The sequence below is a fragment of the Nanorana parkeri genome, unplaced genomic scaffold, assembly GCF_000935625.1.
Source record: "Nanorana parkeri isolate BGI_ZX_2015 unplaced genomic scaffold, ASM93562v1 scaffold300, whole genome shotgun sequence".
Classification (NCBI taxonomy): Eukaryota; Metazoa; Chordata; class Amphibia; order Anura; family Dicroglossidae; genus Nanorana; species Nanorana parkeri.
In genome coordinates, this window is record NW_017306568.1 from 973,823 (window position 1) to 992,893 (window position 19,071).

Sequence of the window (19,071 nt, forward strand, 5' to 3'; positions counted from 1 at the left end):
GGGTGGCAGGTGCCATTGATATAGGGGATGCGGTGGGATGGGTGGGTGTATTAGATGGAAAGAGACCCGTGCTGTCAGCTGCTCTCTGTCTGGCTTTCCACCCAAATTACTGACACCAGTGGTTGCCATGAGCTCAGTGGGCCAAAAGCACTAGATGATGCTGGGCGTCCTCCAGCCAGGAATTAAGGTGGGCCAGGGACAGTCAGGCTGGGGAGAAAAGGCTAGATGATGCTGGGTGTCCTTCATCCAGGAATTAAGGTGGGCCGGGACCTTCTGCTTTCCAGCTCCTCCCATGCTCACCTCCAGGACTTCACTAAAGTCTCTCCCATCCTCTGGAAATCTTTAACCCAACCTGTCTGTCTATCTCCCACTCTAACTGCCTTTAGGCGATCCCTTAAGACTCATCTCTTCAAGGAAGCCTATCCTACCTCCAACTAACCACTCAACCATCACGTTCTCAGACAATTCATCCCCACACAGTTCCCTCCTCATGTATCACTTCCCCCTCACTTTTAGATTGTAAGCCCTCAGGGGCAGGGCCAGTCAGGCTGGAGAGAAAAGCACTAGATGATGCTGGGCGTCCTCCAGCCAGGAATTAAGGTGGGCCAGTGACAGTCAGGCTGGAGAGAAAAGCGCTAGATGATGCTGGGTGTCCTCCAGCCAGGAATTAAGGTGAGCGCTCTATTTGACTTGCTGCAGCTTTTCATGCACATTGTGAGAAGCTGAAACTAGAGGAAGCAACTTCAGTCCAGGAGAGACTGTGCAAGACTGAAAGAAAGGCCGGAGTTCAGCTTTAATATTGGAAATACATTGGTGCAGTAAAGTCGAGCGCTGGCGAATGTTTGTATTATTCATCCATTGCGGAGTTGGCATACGACCCTTGTACAAGTGTACAGAGGATCACTGGAGGATATGGTCTCTGCATCTGACCCGCATTGGCAGAGCAGCAGGAAACATTTATAATTCGGGGGGCACACCGGCTGCTACAACCGCACTCATTCTTCAAATCTCCACTGGAAATAAAACAAGGTTCTGCTGGCGAAATGGAACCGTCGGCTGATCCCGGAGAATTTGCTCAGCGTCTCCCGCCGACACAAGCTCGGAGTGTTTTCTGAGAACCGTGGCTGCGCTGCTTCTTCTTGGCTGTGGCCATGTTATTGCTGAGTCCCCCCAGGCCGTCCTCGCTCGCACATTACCAAAAATACAAAATAAAAAGTATTACATCCTGTGCTGTTCGGATTTCTCTTGTCTCCTCTCCAAGCCCCGCTGCCAGAGAGGGTTCAGTCAGAGAAAGATTTATGGGCGTCCCAGCAGCAAGGTCACCGCCGATCTTTCATTGGAGGACCACTTCCTAGAAAATAGTAACATCCATCCACAACTCAATAGGGTAGAAGATTTGGCTCGGGGATCTTGGATTTTTGTTTTTTTCCTAACAAGAGCTGCATATGTGGGCTCCGTCAAGGTCGTTTATCAATCTCGTTAGGCACGGTAGCCCTGAGTCCTGCGGCATTTGAGACGTTTGTCGGTTGTACTAACAGCTGTAGAGAATCTAATTCTCTATCCTGGGGATTTCCAAACAGGGGCAGCGAGGACAAAAGTTATTATGGGGGGGGCTTGTCCTGAAATGTAGTAATTCTTTACATAGTGAGCTTGCATTTTATATTTTAGTCTAAGTGATACACTTTATTGGCTAACTTAAAGCATATCTAAACCCAAAATCAAGAATGTCATATAATGCAGCTTACCAGTCCTTAGATGTGGTGGCTGCATTAGTATTTTTTTAAGACTTTTTTTCCCCCTTTATTTTCACCTGGAGATCTGGCCAGTAACACACTTCCTGCCTTAGGGTGGCTGCACATTATGGTGGAGCAATGGAGCCACCCTTGGACAGCAAAATTGTCACCCCATAGGGAGGGTAGTGTTACATGCATTACCACCTCCCGTCCATTGGTCCATTGGTCATTTTTAAATATTCAGACAGGAGCCTTATAGTAGTGGGTAGGCATCTTAAAACGTCCTTCCCCGCCAGCACTCGTGCGCGGCGCCCAGCGTGCACACGAGTGGGGAAGCTGTCAGAAATGTAAATAGCCAGCGATGGCTGTTTACATACAAGCGATCGGGCTTCTCTAGAGACACCCGATCGCTTGTACTAGGAGCGGGTGTGTGTGTGTCGTCCCCCCCCCCGCTGTTGCCGACGGTCCTGAGATCCGCTGTGCCCGATGCACGAACTCCCTTTGATCTCCTCTCCATCCCCGAATGCAAGAAGTGATGTATATTCCATCCCTTCCTGCATTCAGCTGTCATTCCCAGCTACAGATGCTGGTGAGAAGCTGCTGAAACAGATCTCTGCTTCATCAGCTTCTCTGGGGGTCCCTAGGTGACATTAGAATTCTTGAGCCCCCTAATGTCTCCATAAAAAGGACCTGTCATGTGAATTGGCTATCACACATGGCACATTTTGGGCGTGGTTGTTTTCTGCAATTTCGCACGGACGATTTTAAGGCTTGACCTGTTTACCCGACGTGACCCCCGTATTTTATATTTTACCAAAAAATTAGGGTGATAATAAATGTTTTGTAACATTTCATAGGAAAACTGTTTTTTTTCTTCAATATTTAGGGTACTTTTTTGATATGTGGTAAAAAATAAAACCCCCAGTGGTGATTAAATACCACCAAAAGAAAGCTCTATCTGTTCCCAAAAAATGGTAAAAAATTAATTTCAGTACAGCGTTGCATGACGGAATAAATGTCAGTCAAAGTACCGCAGCGCTGAACACTGAAAACTGGCCGAGACAGGAAGGGGGTTTTAACACCCTGGTCTTTAAGTGGTTAAAAGGTTCCGATGGGCCTGACTATCAAATTCAATTATAACTCCAGCTAAGATATTTTTAAGCACATACAGCAAGTTTTAATTTTTTGGGGGGATAAAGCTTTTACATTCATGAATAAAACTAACTATTGTAACCCCCCCCCACCCATTGAATGGTTTGCCTCAACCCTCTATCTGCCACTTTTGCTGGACAGCTCGGCCTGTTAAGGAGAACTATGGGGTTAGGGATTTTCCCCATAGTTCTCCGAAGGGTAATGGGAGGACACAAACTAGCGTCCTCCTGTTACCCAAAGCTCAGTATATATAGCGAGCTATAGCGAGCTACAGCTTGCGGTATACTGAGACCCCGCAGCTGAAACGGATCCCGACAATTATGTCTGGATCCGCCCAGCTGCGTGAGTGACAGCCGGCTCTGCCTATCTAGAGGCAGAGCCAGCTGTCCCCACCCCGTCCCCCGTCCGTTCCACCAGTCAGCGCTGGAGGATCGGACAGGGGAGGGGAGAATCCAGTCACGGCTCTCTGCAGTGACAGGATCGAGAAGTGAGCGAGCGCCGGTATCTTTGATCTCCTCTCCATCCACGAATGCAGGAAGTGATGTATATTACATCACTTCCTGCATTCAGCTGTCATTCCCAGCTACAGATGCTGGTAAGAAGCTGCTGAAGCAGATCTCTGCTTCATCAGCTTCTCTGGGGGTCCCTAGGTGACATTAGAATTCTTAGAGACACTTGATGTCTCCATAAAAAGGACCTGTCATGTGAATGGGCTATCAATCATGGCAAATTTTGGGCGTGGTCGTTTCCTGCGACCACAATTATGTCGAGATCCGCCCAGCTGCGTGAGTGACAGCTGGCTCTGCCTATCTAGAGGCAGAGCCAGCTGTGCCCCACTCCGCCCTCCGTCCGTTCCACCAGTCAATGCTGGAGGATCGGACAGGGGAGGGGAGAATCCAGTCACGTCTCTCTGCAGTGACAGGATCGAGAAGTGGGCGAGCGCCGGTATGTGTTCCTCACTTGCCGATCTACTGAGCCGACCTGTGATAGTCTCATTGTCACAGGTCGGCTCAGATTATGAGTGAAAAGTGAAAAGCAATACCTCATAGTTCTCCTTTAACACTTTTGCTTCTAAGGTGTTTTTTGCATATATTGCACACATTTTCTAATCCACATTGTAAGCCTCAAAATTACTTAATACGCATGAAAATTATATATTTCCTGAAAGCACAGACCCTGCAGAATAAAATGGTGGCAGTTGTATATTTTTACATCGCATGATATTAGCACAACTCTTCAAATTTCAGTAAATACTACAATTTTTTTGCAACCAACTAATCGATCAATCGATAATAATTGATTATGAGAATAGTTCTCAACTATTCTTATTATCGATTAGTTGGTTGGATCCCCTAGCTCTCTCCTCCATGCTGGGAGGAGGGAACAGCAAGCAGTGGGCGGGTGCAATAGCCAGTCTGCTATTGGCTATTGCAATTTGAAATGGCCAATAGCAATCTGGCTATTGCACCCTCCCACTACCTGCTGTATTTACATTCAGCTGCCATCTGTGGAATCTTGCCACTGGCAGCTGTCACATCCGGGCTGAAGCTATACAAGCGCCATGTGCTTACAATACAATTAATAAATCAAACGTTATAAACGGTGGTAAAAGTAATGTTCGGTTTCGACCTGACAAATTCTGCTGTGGGAAAAATGTGGTGCAGTGCATTCATTTCAATGGCACCCCAAATGCGTTTCCCACCCATAGTGTGATCGCCCGCACTGGAACGCACAGTACCACAATGCTGAGCGTTCCCGTGCAGTGCGATTGCTAAAAATTGTGCATGCAGCTTTATTCTGAAGTAAACTTTATGTTTGTAACACTCCATTTGTGTATTTTATTTTAAATTAAGGATGGTGTTTCTTAAATTTTTTTTATCCGATTAATCGGAAAAAAAAATAATCAGCCAACTAATTGATTATGAAAATAATTATTAGTTGCAGCCCTAAATTTTAGTGTCCAAAAACACGAAATAATACCAATTTTTTTTAAAAAAAACATTATAAAAGATGAGGTTGAGTAAATAGATACCCAACATGCCAAGCTTAAAAATTGCATGCAAAATACTGTCCCCCAAATTGGCCACAGGCAATGATTTAAACAGCCCGTACAGGGCATAAGTTTAGAATTAAACTTGAATATTGGCCCTGGAACTATTGCTCTCACTCTAGCGCATGCAACGATATCTAACATGTGTAGCGCAATCCAGCATTTTCATATGTACAGTATGTTACTATGTGCGTGTTTGTGGGGGGACTTTCAATTTTTGACATTTTTGACATTTATTAATTTATTTTTTACTTTACTTCCTTTACAAGACCCCTATGTGATGGTGTATTAGTGGTGACTGGTTCTTTCTAAGGTGAAATTAGGGGCACCTAGTGCCCCTAATTTCACCTTTGAAGTGGAAAGAGACACCTTTCCACTTCAAAGAAGTAATTCAAGTACAGATCACGGCGGTGTTACTTTCGGCTCCATTCATTGAGGAGCAGATCCGCAAACAGATGTTTTCCGGCCTTTCTCCTCTCTACCCGCCAAAACCTGTGATACGGGTCCTGGGACCGCAGGAGGGGCAGCAGAGCCCAAAAGCAAGGCAGCAGTTTCAGGCTTGGGGGGTGCACACTTCACTGGCCCCTGGAAGCAATCTAGAGGCTTTACACAGCCAAAGGGAGCTGCTATAGCTGCCAGGAGTCCATTACAAAATCACAGACCTACTGGCCAGATCGCCAGGTGAAAATAAAGGGAAAAATAAAACCAATGCAGCCACCACTTCTAAGGTTTGGTATACATTGCGTTTGGGTTTAGATACATAGTTACATAGATACATTTTAGGTTATTGAAGGGGCAAGCTTTCGGGATGGCTTAGATCCTTTCTTCAGGCTTTATACATTGCTGTCCTGTTCAGCATTACAGGACAGAATTGTAGAAAACATGGAGAAGGGATCTAAGGCATCCTGAAAGCAGGGGCGTCCCGAGGCCAGGTGTCACCCGGAGCGGAGACCGTCATTTCACATGCGCGGTCATCTCTTTGACGCCTACAGTCGGCCATCTTAGTGATGGACGTCAAAGTGATCTCTTTGACGTTCACCCGGCGGGATGAGGTATGCCGAAGGGTCCCCTCCTCTCTCCTGACACTGTCGGGCTCTCGGTCCACGACCAAGTGCCCGACTTTTTAGAGTGGTTTTTAGAGTGGGTAACACCAAAATGACTGTCAGTCATTTTGGTGTCACCCCTCCAATGGTGTCACTCGGGTGCGGGTGACGCTACTGCCTGAAAGCTTGCATCTTTAATAACTTATGTTAGGCAGAAAAGGGTTATCACTAAAGGGTCTATTTAAAATGTATTCACACATCCATTTGTCTTGCAATATTCCATAAACATTGTTCTGGGCAAATGGGGGCAAAAACTAACATTCTTGGTATATTTTCTATCCAAGTCAAATGTTATAGCACAAAAATACCACGCTATGGCCATTAGATGGAGCTGAGGAGCAGAGGAAAGATGTATTTATTTCCTATGCTCCTCAGCTCCATCTAATGGCCATAATGTGGTATTTTTCTAATATTAGATTCAACTTGGGGAAAAAAAATATACCAGGAACTTTCGTTTTTGCCTTTAGACACACAGAATGAACATGCACTGAGTTCCACAGGACGAATGATTCTGCTAATCGTTTATAAATACACGCCATAGACTTTAAACTTTCTGCATTAATGGATGGCTGATGCAATACAATGCTATACATTTAGAATGTAAAACAAATTATGTAACAATATTTCCAGCTATCAACATAAAAGCTTTATGGAGCACATGGATGTAAAGATGAGTGATAATTACACTTTATTCCACAAAATTTTACCAAAAAAATCTGATTTTGGAGGGGGCGGAGACAAGACCAGGCATAATGCACAAGGAGAGAGAGCAGCAATGATCAGTCTTTATTACAGGAGGGGGCGGAGAGAAGACCAGTCACCCTGCTCAAGGAGAGAGAGAGCAGCAGGGACTGGTCTTTATTACAGGAGGAGGCAGAGACAAGACCAGTCCCCCTGCACAAGGAGAGAGAGCAGCAGTGACCGGTCTTTATTACAGGAGGGGGCGGAGACAAGACTATTAATCCTGTACAAGAAGAGAGAGTAACAGTGACCGGTCTTTATTACAGGAGGGGGCGGAGACAAGACCATTAATCCTGTACAAGAAGAGAGGGCAGCAGTGAGCAGGCCTTTATTACAGGAGGGGGCGCAGATGAGACCAGTCACCCGCATTAGGAGAGAGAGCAGCAGGGACTGGTCTTTATTACAGGAGGGAGCGGCGAGAAGACCAGTCACCCTGCACACGGGGAGAGAGCAGCAGTGATTGGTCTTTATTACAGGAAGCTCCAAGTTTTGCACAGATCTGGAAGAAATAAACAAAGCTCACCAAGGTTCAAGAAGCATACACACGACTCTTGTATGAGGACAATGTTTGCTGAGTTCTGTGTTACGCAGGCTCTTGTACTATATAAAAGAATATACAACGAGCCTGTAACATGTGAGGCTTTATGTATGTGGCTGGAGATTGGGAAGTCTATAGAAAATATGAAATGCCTAGAAAGTAGCGGTAACATATGATCTGTACAGTAGACATACATAATAATATATGCAGGTAGAATGTCCCTACTCAGCCACAGATCTAATTTATTAATGGAGCATCCCCCCCCCCGGCAGCCACCCCGGGGATGAGAAATGTACTTTTCCTGTCTGCCTTTCCCACTGCCTCTCCAGGGGGGATTCAGCGGCTTTTTTTGGTGGGTGTCAGGGGATTGCAAACATCCGCAGACTGACAGGAACTTGGTCATCTGCCTCCAGCTGCAAACAAATCTTCAGTATTCGGCTGCTACAACTTGAGAACAAGATTCTGAAGGGATAAAAAAGTAACAGACGTTAAATTTGAAGGTCTGCGGCCGAGCCGGCTGCCAGGAGGGGTGAATATATTCAGAAGGCCGAGGGAATTCAAGATAACAGCGAATCCTCCAAATGAACAAAAGGAAACATTGTTGTCTTTTGGACGATCGTTATTGAAATGTTGACACTAAAGTACTAAAGTGCACCTGTCACTGAACAAATATAGCTACTATGTGCAGGACCGGATTTACTATAGCTAGGTTGGCAGGATTGGTTTGAATTTGTTTATTGTTTCTTTTTTGTTTTACTTTATCACTTTTTTTATTTATTTTTTTACTTTATAAAATACCCTGTCACCTCCATTACACTCCTGTGATTAGTACCCCAGTGCTCCCAGAGAATGCTATTCCCCTGCACACTCATGTGATTAGTACCCTAGTGCTCCCCAGAGACTGCTATTCCCCTGCACACTCCTGTGATTAGTACCCTAGTGCTCTCCCATGAGGCACGGCAGAGGAGTAGGCATGGGGCACGGCAGAGGAGGAGGAACCGAGCATGGCAGAGGAGGAATGGGCACGGCAGAGGAGGTGGCATGGGGCACGGCAGAGGAGGAGGAACGGAGCATGGCAGAGGAGGCATGGGGCACGGCAGAGGAGGCATGGGGCACAGCAGAGGAGGAGGAACGGAGCACGGCAGAGGAGGCATGACCCACGGCAGAGGAGGAGGCATGGGGCACGGCAGAGGAGGCGGAACAGAGCACGGCAGAGGAGGCATGACCCACGGCAGAGGAGGAGGCATGGGGCATGGCAAAGGAGGTACAGGGCACAGCAGAGTTGGTATGGGGCATGACACCTGAGGAACGGGGGCACAGTAGCGGAGGAGGCATGGGGAACATCAGTCTCTACTGCTAGCTGCAGCCCCCTCGGATTGAAGGGGACACAGACAGCAATAAGCAGCAGCTCACAGTTAGAAAGAGGACGGATCTCTGGCTATTGTTTACATTCTGCTGCTGACCGCGGAATCTAGCCGCCAGCCGTCAGCAAAATGTAAACAAAGAATTTAATTGTCACCTAAATATATATAGTTGCTAATTATTTTTTTGTTTTACTTTGCGCCCAGCAACCAGCACTTTTTACTATGCATCAAGCCACCGGCTAAAAATAAAAAATCGAGGACACTTTCTCAATTTTTTTTTTTTTTTTGCTGGTTGCTTGAGAGTGCCAGATAATGGGGAGTTTACTGTATATTTATTGTTAGTTTTTGACCATAGGTCCCCTTTATGGGACACGCAATAGTGTCTCTTTTAAAGTTCCTCCTCAGCTTTACACTTCTGACGTGGCGCTCGCCCTCTCCACCTGCAGGCTCTCCACCAACAAACCACGCAGGACGCCGGTTCACCGACTGCTCCCTATAATGTCCTTTTAAACACATAATTTATCTGGAAAGGAGAAAAGCAGACTCGCTAAATTTCCCCATCCTGCTGGCGATCTGCAGTCTCCATTTTTTTTACACCCACTTATTCCCCAAAAGGCTTGAACTCCATTTCACATTCATAACAATTTAGCCTCCGGAAGAGGGATTACTACGGCGAGGGAGATGGGAAGACTACACTGGCGATCGGCACTTCCACTTTCCACTTCCCGCTGCCAAAATGTAATGAATGCTCTGCTCCTGCCTCCGTCCCCAGCACCAGATCTGTCATCTCGGATGATCGCATTCCTTTTATTAAAAAACAATAATAACTGATTTCTAGTTTTTTTTCCCCCAGATCTTAAAGATATATTTTTTAAAACTCTGATGGATAATTATTATTACCGGATAAGTAGTAACATGTTAGCGGTTCAACGCTATCCAAGAAAAAAAAAAGAATTGAGTTCTTCAACTTAATTACAGGAAAGAAAATTAAGACATATATTCCACTATAGACCGCAGTAAATATAACGTATCTGGAGCCTTTCCCAGAAGAACTGTGCTTACCTGCACTCAAACAGGAAATTACCCTTTCAATTGCTAATATCCACATTGTATACACAACAAAATGAAAGAGACCTTTGAGAAGGTGCCCATGAAAGAGAACAGTATACATAACAGTCATTTTTTTGGGGGGGTTTTGTTTCTTATTCTGTCTCTGATAGAACCTAAGGCTCCTTTTGACAGGTTTACCAGGTAACCCCTGGGCTGCTGTTTACAGGGCTCAATAGCTAAAGATCAGATTACAGGCAGAGCTGAGAGACTTATTATCTTGCTCCTCCCACTTGCTGCTCTGTACAGAAATGCACAGAGTGTTAATCCGGCATCATTCATCCAGAGGGGATCTGTCAGAGTCAGGAGAGGATCGCTGGTTCGGGTCATCATGTTTGTGTCAGCGGTTCATCGGGGCCATCGTTCATTGAGGGGCATGTTTTTTTAATGGTGTGTGTGTGTTTTGCTTCCTCTTTAACTCTTACTTATTTACTTGGGGGGAAGCAGATATCTGGCGCTGCCTTTATTTTAAAAGGTTCCTTCCTGATTCCAAGTCCCTCCCACAGACCACTCCCAAAAGAGGGAGGGAGCCAGGGCTGTCCCTATAATTAGGCAGAATGAGGCGGTTGCCTCAGGCGGCATCTCATTAGGGGGTGGCTGGTGTGGGGAGGGCGGCAGAGGCACGACCACGGCATCCCGGTTTGCTAAGAGCTCTTAGCAACCTGTGACGCTCTGTCAGACTTCCTGCCCAGCTTACTGACATCATGGGTTGCCAGGGAGCTGACGGGACACTCTGGCTGGCATCCCGCTGAGCTCCTGCAAACAGTGATGTTAGTGTGCTGGGTGGGGCCGGACAGATATCCGCTTACAGAGGGGTCTGGCATAGATTTTTGTAAGGACCCCGCTTTTTTTCTTTTTTTTTATGCAATAGGTCCCCCTTAAAGTCCATACCAGACCATTATTCAGGCATGTAGCCTGAGTGGCCAAGAAAGGAAGGGAAAAAGGGGTAAGCATTTAAAATACTATATTTTTTGTGTGATTTTACTGTGCTGTTATCTCTTTAAAGTGGGACTTCCCTTATAATATGTTTCTTTATTTTTGGTTGAGTGGCCAGGAACCAAACCGCACTAAGCCTTCCCTTCTGCCTCAGACCCAACACGGAAATTCCCCCCTTCCCATTTGGTCCCTGACATAGTTCCCTCCCCAGCCAGGCTGAATGTTGGTATGGGTTTTTGAAGGGACCCAACTTGCTTTTTTTTTTCAGGAGGTCCCCCCCCCCCAAACTCATCAGACCCTTATGCAGCCTGAGTGGCCAAGAAAGGAGAGGGGGAGTGAGCCTGTGCCTCCTCCCTACTTCTGAACCATACCAGGCAATATGATTTAAAGGAAAAAACATTGTGGAATTCCACTCCAAAATCCATACCAGACCCTTGACCTGGATAATGGATTCTGAGGAGGACCCCAAGGCAAAGTCCAAAGCCCTCCGAATTTATAATAGAGCCTTCTGGGGGATCCCCAAGAAGATATGGGGTTTTTTGCGGAGGGGGGGTGATGTTGTTGGCGGGACGTATTCGAATTTGGAAACTCTCCTTTAAAACAAGGAGGCCACAGATATCTGCCCCTCACATAAATGAGAAAGGGGTACTACAGGTCCATCCTTGTGAAGAGGAAAAGCAGATGAAGGCATTTTCAGGGGGGAGTACTGTGATCTCTGTAAAAGGTAATAAATACCTGGAATGACACATTATTGAGCATTGAAGCACTTATCGTATAAAGATACATCTGATATTAGGACCACTTTCATATTTTCGCAATGGGGCCCCACAAGGCACGGTTATAGCAGATTCATCTACTCTGCAAAAAATCACACAATTCATAAATCTCGATTTTTTTTTAATTGCGGGAGAATCAAATATTTGAGAGAATCAAAGTTTTGCAATTCTCCTACATCGATCATCGCTGCTCCTCGTAGAATGACAACACTTATTTGTTCAGCAGAAATAAAACAAAAGGTTTAGCACCAAAGCCCGGGGCCCTGAAATTTGAGCAACCTTCGCAGTAACAGCGAGCCGCAGCCATTACGTGTGCTGGTAGCTCGTTGGACCCCGGCCTCGGCTTTTAATATGAAAACCCGCAGCCACGTGCCAAGAATAAGTGTGGCGTGTGAAGGTGGTAGAAGAGGAGCGCAACGCGGGCATACGGAGCCCTCCAAAAATGAACTGGATTTTTATTTTTTTTAAAGGGACAGCCACTTGTAATACTTGCGTCAAGGAAACAAAGGAAGGTTTGCAGCCTCTTGGTTGCTCTATTGGTTCGCAGCTGCAGGCCGGGGCTGAATTTCCCACAGGGAAGTTCAGCACATGCAAATAATTTGCAATGATTGTAATTTTTTTTTTCTGAACTTTATAATTGTCTTTAAAACTAAACGGAACTCCGAAAAAACTGTTTCTCTTTTTCTGGACAAATGTCTACAATGTGCGTCACGTCTTTATTGCTATTATTAATTGTCCCAATTAGAGAGATCTGTCATCATTTCCCATCCCGTTGACTGCTGTGTGGAAATTAGTAGAAATGTCCCCGGTGCAGGGACACAAAGAAATACAAATCTGACACACTTTCCCTGATGCTTCATTGGTCCAAATACCACAAAGAGTGCACTCTTAGCTTAGCCCATTGACATTTTAACATGTTTGGTATACACTGAGTGGCCAGATTATTATGACCACCCCATCAGTACTTCGTTGGGCCACGACATGGTCTCCTATTTTTATGCCAAGCCAGTGACAGTACTCTCTCCTGTCTCCTACTCTGCTACAGCAATGATACATTCTATGCATGTGATGACTCAGGGAACTTATGGCTGCTGTAGCGGAGGAGGAGAGAAGCTCCAGGGATTTGTCTAAGAGCAAACGGGCTTGGAGGATCGGGTGTATATAACATTGATATTTTTGACCCTAGGCTATAATTATAACAGAGAAAAATTGTGTCATACTCCTGGCTGTGCTGTGAGGCAGAGCTGCGTAAATCTCAGAAGTGGATGGATCAACATACAAATCATTCAGCAAGTAAAACAACTCAGTTCAGCAGGTTTAGCTTTAGGTCCGTTGCAGACCTGAGGGATGGGGGATCGCGCGGTCCTGCACACTTGCAGACAGCGATTGCCGCGTGGCCCCATTGATTTCAAGGGGGTTATATCCGTGTGACAATGGCTAAAAAAAAGGTACATGTACCTTTTTTTGCGATACACGACCTGTGGCACTTTTAGTGTTCGGACGCACGGGCGTGACTGCGGTGCCATTAGAAAATAATAGCACCCACAGCGCGATGGTATGTGATGGGAGACTCCGTGACCGTGCAGCAATCCACGCGGTATCATGCTCGATTGCCACGCGGTCTATGTTTGCCACCTGTCCCGGATTCACAACGGGTGGTCCAGGTTTTTCATGGCAGATGAGACCCGGACACAAGATGTCAGGCAGACAGGGGCAACCAAAATTATGATAGGGGCTACTGGCCCCCCACTAAAAATAGTCTTGACTGTGATATTTACATATGAATGGGTGGAGCTATTTACATATGATTAAGCCGCGGCTCATTCTCCCCCAAAACTTTCCATGCGTCGCTAGAGTGTTCAGGTTTTGCTGAAAGAAAAGGTGGCAACCCTAGTGTGGTCACAGATCGCCTAGTGGTCCACCGGCCCTTAGGCTATGTGTTCACACCTAGGTGATTTATCACGCAGATTGAGTGATTGATATTGCGCAAAACACATATTCGCATTGAAGTCAATGGAGGCTGTTCACACCTTTGCGGTTTGTCACGCGGAGGAAATCGCCTATCGCACAAAAAAGGTGCAGGAGCTATTTTCGGGAAGTTGCTGCACGGTTTGGGTCCAATAGACATATCTATGCATTGAAAACTGTGGAAATAATATTTATGAAAAATCACAGCAATGCTTTGAAAGGAGCCCCAATGGCTTCTATCACAGGTCAATTATGACTGCCCCAGTCATGTGTCAACCTAAGGTAAAGCCATTCAATGACACGGACATGTGGTACTTCCATTAACCGGGATGGGGAAAAAAAGGATTGCATTGACAAGGTTTGCAAGGAGAAATGTGAGCAGCGCTCTTTCCACACGCTGCATGTTGTAGGATGTGAGGGAACACGATCCACACAGAGACAACAATGTGGCAATTAGGAAGTCATGTTTAGTTTGGAGGTTACATCCAGGGAGGACTCAGCAGGACACGAGACCCCTACATGGCCGGAGGCAAAGGTTACTGCGCTTGTTTATAAAACAGCTAACTCATTCCCCTCTAGACCAATGTATCTACAGTATAGGCTAAAGGAGAATTCCATCCAGAATATAAAAAAAGAATAAAGGAGAGATCCAACCACAATACAAATTATCAGCAAATGTATATACTATTATGCTTATTTCTTCATATTCATTTATTAACTTTCACTTTGTGTTAACAGCTAATAGAAAAAAACTATATATATATATATATATATATGTATATATATATACTTATTTATTTTTTATTGTCACTGGGGCTTTTTTTTGGAGGGGGGGGGGGTCTGGGGTATGTGCCCAGTGTTGGTCCTATTTAAATATTATATTTACTATCAAGTAAATGCACATACAGAATAATCATTTTCTTATTAATCTGCAGGACTTTCTGGCATGTAGAAGCATGTTGCTTTGAAAAATGTATGGCATGTCATCTGGAAAAGAAGTTTAACAAAAGTAACTGCTGACAGATAAAAAAAAGTGTAGGCTTCTAGATGTGCTAACTGGTACCTACAGCAGTTTTTTACCCCTACCCTCCATTTTGCTCATATGCCAGGGCATTGGGTCAGCGGATTATTAATTTGTTTGCTATGCTTTGCTGCTCTTTGCAAATTTTGCCTTACTGAATAGCCCAAAAATGTAGGGTTAGGGTCAGAACACCTAAATGGTTAGTTGTAGGCGGGGGCCTGGTGGGCTGAGTTAGCCCCAGGCTACTTATACACCAATCAGCCATAATATGCTGAACACCCGCCTAATATTGAGTAGATCCCCCTTTTCTTGACCCGTCCAAGCATGGACTCCACTAGACCTCTGAAGGTGTTCTGTGGTATCTGACACCAAGCCGCCAGTAGCAGATGCTATAAGTCCTGTATGTTGTGAGGTGATCGGCCTCCAAGGATTGGACTTGTTTTTCCAGCACATCCCACAGATGTTCCATTGGATTGAGATCTGGAGAATTTGGGGGCCAAGTCAACACCTCAAACTCATTGTTGTGTTCCTTAAACCACCATTTTGGCAGTGTGGCAGGGCCCATTATCCTGCTGAAAGAGACCACAGCGATCAGGGAATACTGTTTCCATGAACGTGGTCAGCAACAATGTTTAGCCGGTGGTACGTGTCAAAGTAACATCCACATGAATGGCAGGACACATTGCCCAAAGCATCACACTGCCTCTGCCAGCTTGCCTTCTACCCATAGTGCTAATGTTATGGCTGATCGGTATATGTCTTGAACACTCAACAGCAATATTTTCTGGCCATATTTCCCAACTCTGCTCCTGTCCACCTCAGAGTTTTGGATGTTTCTGCCTATGTTTGAGTGTCCCTCCTGTTATATTCTCCATCATTTAAAATAAATAATATCCAGCGAGGATGGTGGTAGCCCCTCATAATGGACAAAGCACGTGTGCACACCCAGGAACTTAACACATTGATCTCACCAACAGAGTCCCAGAGAGATAGAAGAGACGGTTAGGAGGTTTAACTTCCCAACATCTCCCAAAAACTAAAATTCTAGTTTCGAGTGCACTGGCCCTTAAACTATTGTTCTAATGCAGTTACAGTACATGAAAAGAGCAAGGTACGTCCTCTAAAATTCCCTACCGTGTGCCATCCGATGGAACCAGTAATAGCAAAAGTCTACGCCCAGGAACGTCAACCACCACGTCCAAGTAGAGTCCCATGGAAGCTCAATTTTTCTGTAGTTATTCCATATGTAGATGTAAGTGGTCACCTCCATGCTTCTGAATGCAACACTGCAGAACAGATGAAAAGGTTATTATTAGGCATTGCATGTGTACTCTCACTAGACAATAGTATGAATAAGACCATTGGGATTGAGCGTTTTCACAGTACCTACTGCCAAAATGTGTTCCTTTTCAAATACAAGTTATTGTATTGCAGTCAGGTCAATAAACGTTATTTCAGATAGTGTCATTATTATAGGTATTTATATAGTGCTGGCAATTCACATAATGCTTTATACATTTACATCAGTCCCTCCCCTCAAGGAGCCTAAGGTCCCTACCTGACATGCATATACCTTAGGAGCAGTTTAGGTCAATTAACCTACCAGCAAGTCTTTGAAGAATACCAGATAAACCCAACACAAGCACGGGGAGAACGTGCAAACTCCATGCATGTAGTGCACTGGTTAAGGTTTAAACTAATAGAGATGGGCTCGATGTTGGAGTCGAACGTGAGTTCGGCTCAAACAACGGCAGTTCCTGTGTTTGGCAAACACGTGAACTATCAGGGTGTTCGGCGGGCTGTTTGCCCACCGACCTCCCTACAAGGCACTGTGCCTTGTGAGTCCTGATTGGCTAAAGCCTTGCACCTGACCACAGCTCAGGTGCAAGACTTTGCCCAATCAAGGCCCAGTACTCTGTTAAGGTGCCCACACACCTTGCGATAATCGTATGATAATCACGGGAAATCCAGCGATCGTATGATTATCGCAAGGAAGGCGTGCAACTGTACGGTCGCACGACTTTTATCTTAGGAACATGTTCGAAAACCCGCCGAGAATCGTACGATTGTCGGCGGGGGTGTGGCATGTTCGTAAGATAAATGCCGCGCGGGGCAGGCTTGCGATTATCGCAAGTACGATCTGCCTGTCCAAGATGGGCAGATCGTACGTTTTTTAAATTACCTTACAACCATCGTAAGACAAAAGTCTTGCGATGGTTGTAAAGTCTGTGGCCAGCTTAAGAGCCATGATTGGGCAAAGTCAGGATGGCTTTGCCCAATCATGGCTCACCTGTTACAACTGTAAACAGTTTGGCAGAGCTAGCTGTCACTGCTAGCTCCGCCCCCAAATGTTTATATGTGTCCAGCCTCTATCAAAATGCCATTCTGCGGCAGGTGTTCGCGGCGGTCGTCTTTTTTTAAAATTTTCTTATTTCTATTTATTTTTTATTGTTTTATTTTTTATTTCGTCGAGTCATTCTTTTTAAATTTAATTATTTTCTTTAGAAATGTCATTTGTTTCTGCAGCAGGTTCTATACATTGTACAGATTTGCCACTTTACAGGCAGTTTAAGGGGACCCCCCACCCAGACACGATATTTAAAGGAATTTTTCATTTTTATTGTTTCCGTTTAAGTGATGAAAAAACACACTGCTCCTTTAAAAACGGTATTTAACAAAAAAAAATTGCATTGATTCATGTCCCCCAGGGCAGTATCCGAAACCCCATACCTTTTTATGGCCAAAAAAAATCATATAAGGCTTCAAAATTGGGACATTTGATTTTAAAGTTCTAACCCCATAGAGTTGCATTGAGTTTGAATTCAAACTTTTCCCTTGTTCTAAAGTTCGAATTCGAACCAAACAGGCTGGTGTTCGACCCATCACTATAAACCAATCAGCCTAGTGCTGCAAGGCAAGACTTTGAGCCACTAAGACATGTGCTGCCCTCATAGTAATAGGCCAATGGGAATGTTGGGGGGCAGGTAGTGGCAAGCTCTGACAGTAACCTTTAGTGTTGGCGCTTTTCCTGTCAGAATAGCCCGAAATTCAGCCTTAAGGGAAGAGTATTAGATCTTTAGGTGTCTGCACTTCACAACTGAACCTAAAGTAAAGTAATAAATGTATCCCTTTAAGATATGAATTAGCTTCCTCTCCTACTGTCCAATCTACGATGTAGGGAGGAGAAAAGGCCAGCTGAGGGTTGTTCCCAGAGTGTTGAATTTCTGGTCCCCACTTTGCTCAGTGGTGCGATTCTCCATCCTCCATATCACTACTGTGTCCTGCGGTAGCATGCGGACCAGCCTGAGAAACCACAGAATGTAGTGGGGGACCCAATATCTGACACTCCTGGAAGTGTCAGTTTCTGAAGGTTCTTCAACTGGCCTTTTCCCTTCACTGCAATGGAGATCAGCAGTGCTAGCAACTGAAGCCAAAACTTATTATTTTGTTTTTAATTGAGTGGAGGGTCTTTGGAAAAACTGTCAGGTTGTTATTGCTGTCGCTGGCAGGCAGGGGTGTCACCTGGAGCTAAGACAGGGTGACACCACGCTGTGACGTCATCGCGCATGCGCGGCTATCTAATTGATGCCTGCCGGCGGCCATCTTGGTGGTGGACGAGAGAGGAGGGGACGTTCACCCGGCGGGAGGAGGTATGCCGCTGGGTCCCCTCCTCTCTCCTGACACTGTCGGGCTCTCTCTACCTGACCGAGTGCCCGACTTTTTAGAAGGGGTGACACCAAAATTACTGTCAGTCAATTTGGTGTCACCCCTCCAATGGTGTCACCCAGGTGCGGGCCGCACCCCCTTGTGACTCCACTGCTGTCAGAGTGGCCATTATCGCGGAAACTGAAAGAAAATCCCACATTTTGGGTTGTCATCAGAACAGAAAGAGATAGGAAGTCTTCCAATGAAAGAGATAGGGAGAAAGAGATAAGAAGTCTTCCAATGGGGACACTAGTTCTGGTAACCACCAGGAATATCCCTCACTTTTGAAGGGATTTCCTCTCACTTCCTGTTGTGGGTTCTGTATTCAGACAAGATTTAAATGCAATTCTCCCCAATGGGACACTATTTAGCTGAAAGAGGTTATAACCCTCCCTTTAGGTTATCCAACGCTAGAAAAAAAGATTTGGCTTGAGTTCTACTTTAAATGACTTTATTTTGCAGGAAACACTTTATTTTCAACATCTATTTTTCTCATGTATCATGTGCCCCTCCCTTTAAGATTGTAAGCCCTAAGGGGCAGGGCCCTCCTTACCATCTTGTCTTGAATTGTCTTGTGATTTTAGTGTCTTCCTTATATTGTGAAGCGCTGTGCAAAATGTTGGCGCTATATAAATCCTGTATAATAATAATTATAATAATAGTAATATAATAATAATAACAACAATCTATTTTAGCAACAGTTTCACTTTAAACCAATATTCATGGTGTAACAAGTCAGTTCCCCTATAAATAGTCTATGTCTCCAGAATAAACTGGAAATTCCCCCAAAGTTTCCATTTTCTTTTTATATTGTTTCACCAGTTTGTGTTCCAGAGCTTAAATACCCCTCTGAATTATTTTTCAGGGACAAAGTGTT

General features: G+C 45.1%; 1 protein-coding gene across 2 annotated transcripts in view; it reads right to left on the reverse strand.

Annotated features, from left to right (window-relative positions):
* AGMO (alkylglycerol monooxygenase) overlaps positions 1-19,071 on the reverse strand; it is a 132,377-nt gene that overhangs the window by 102,649 nt on the left and 10,657 nt on the right. For both annotated transcript variants that reach the window (XM_018557731.1, XM_018557730.1), the window contains exon 3: positions 15,624-15,775. In XM_018557731.1, coding sequence (XP_018413233.1) covers positions 15,624-15,775 — 152 coding nt within the window. The remainder of the gene's footprint in view (positions 1-15,623; positions 15,776-19,071) is intronic.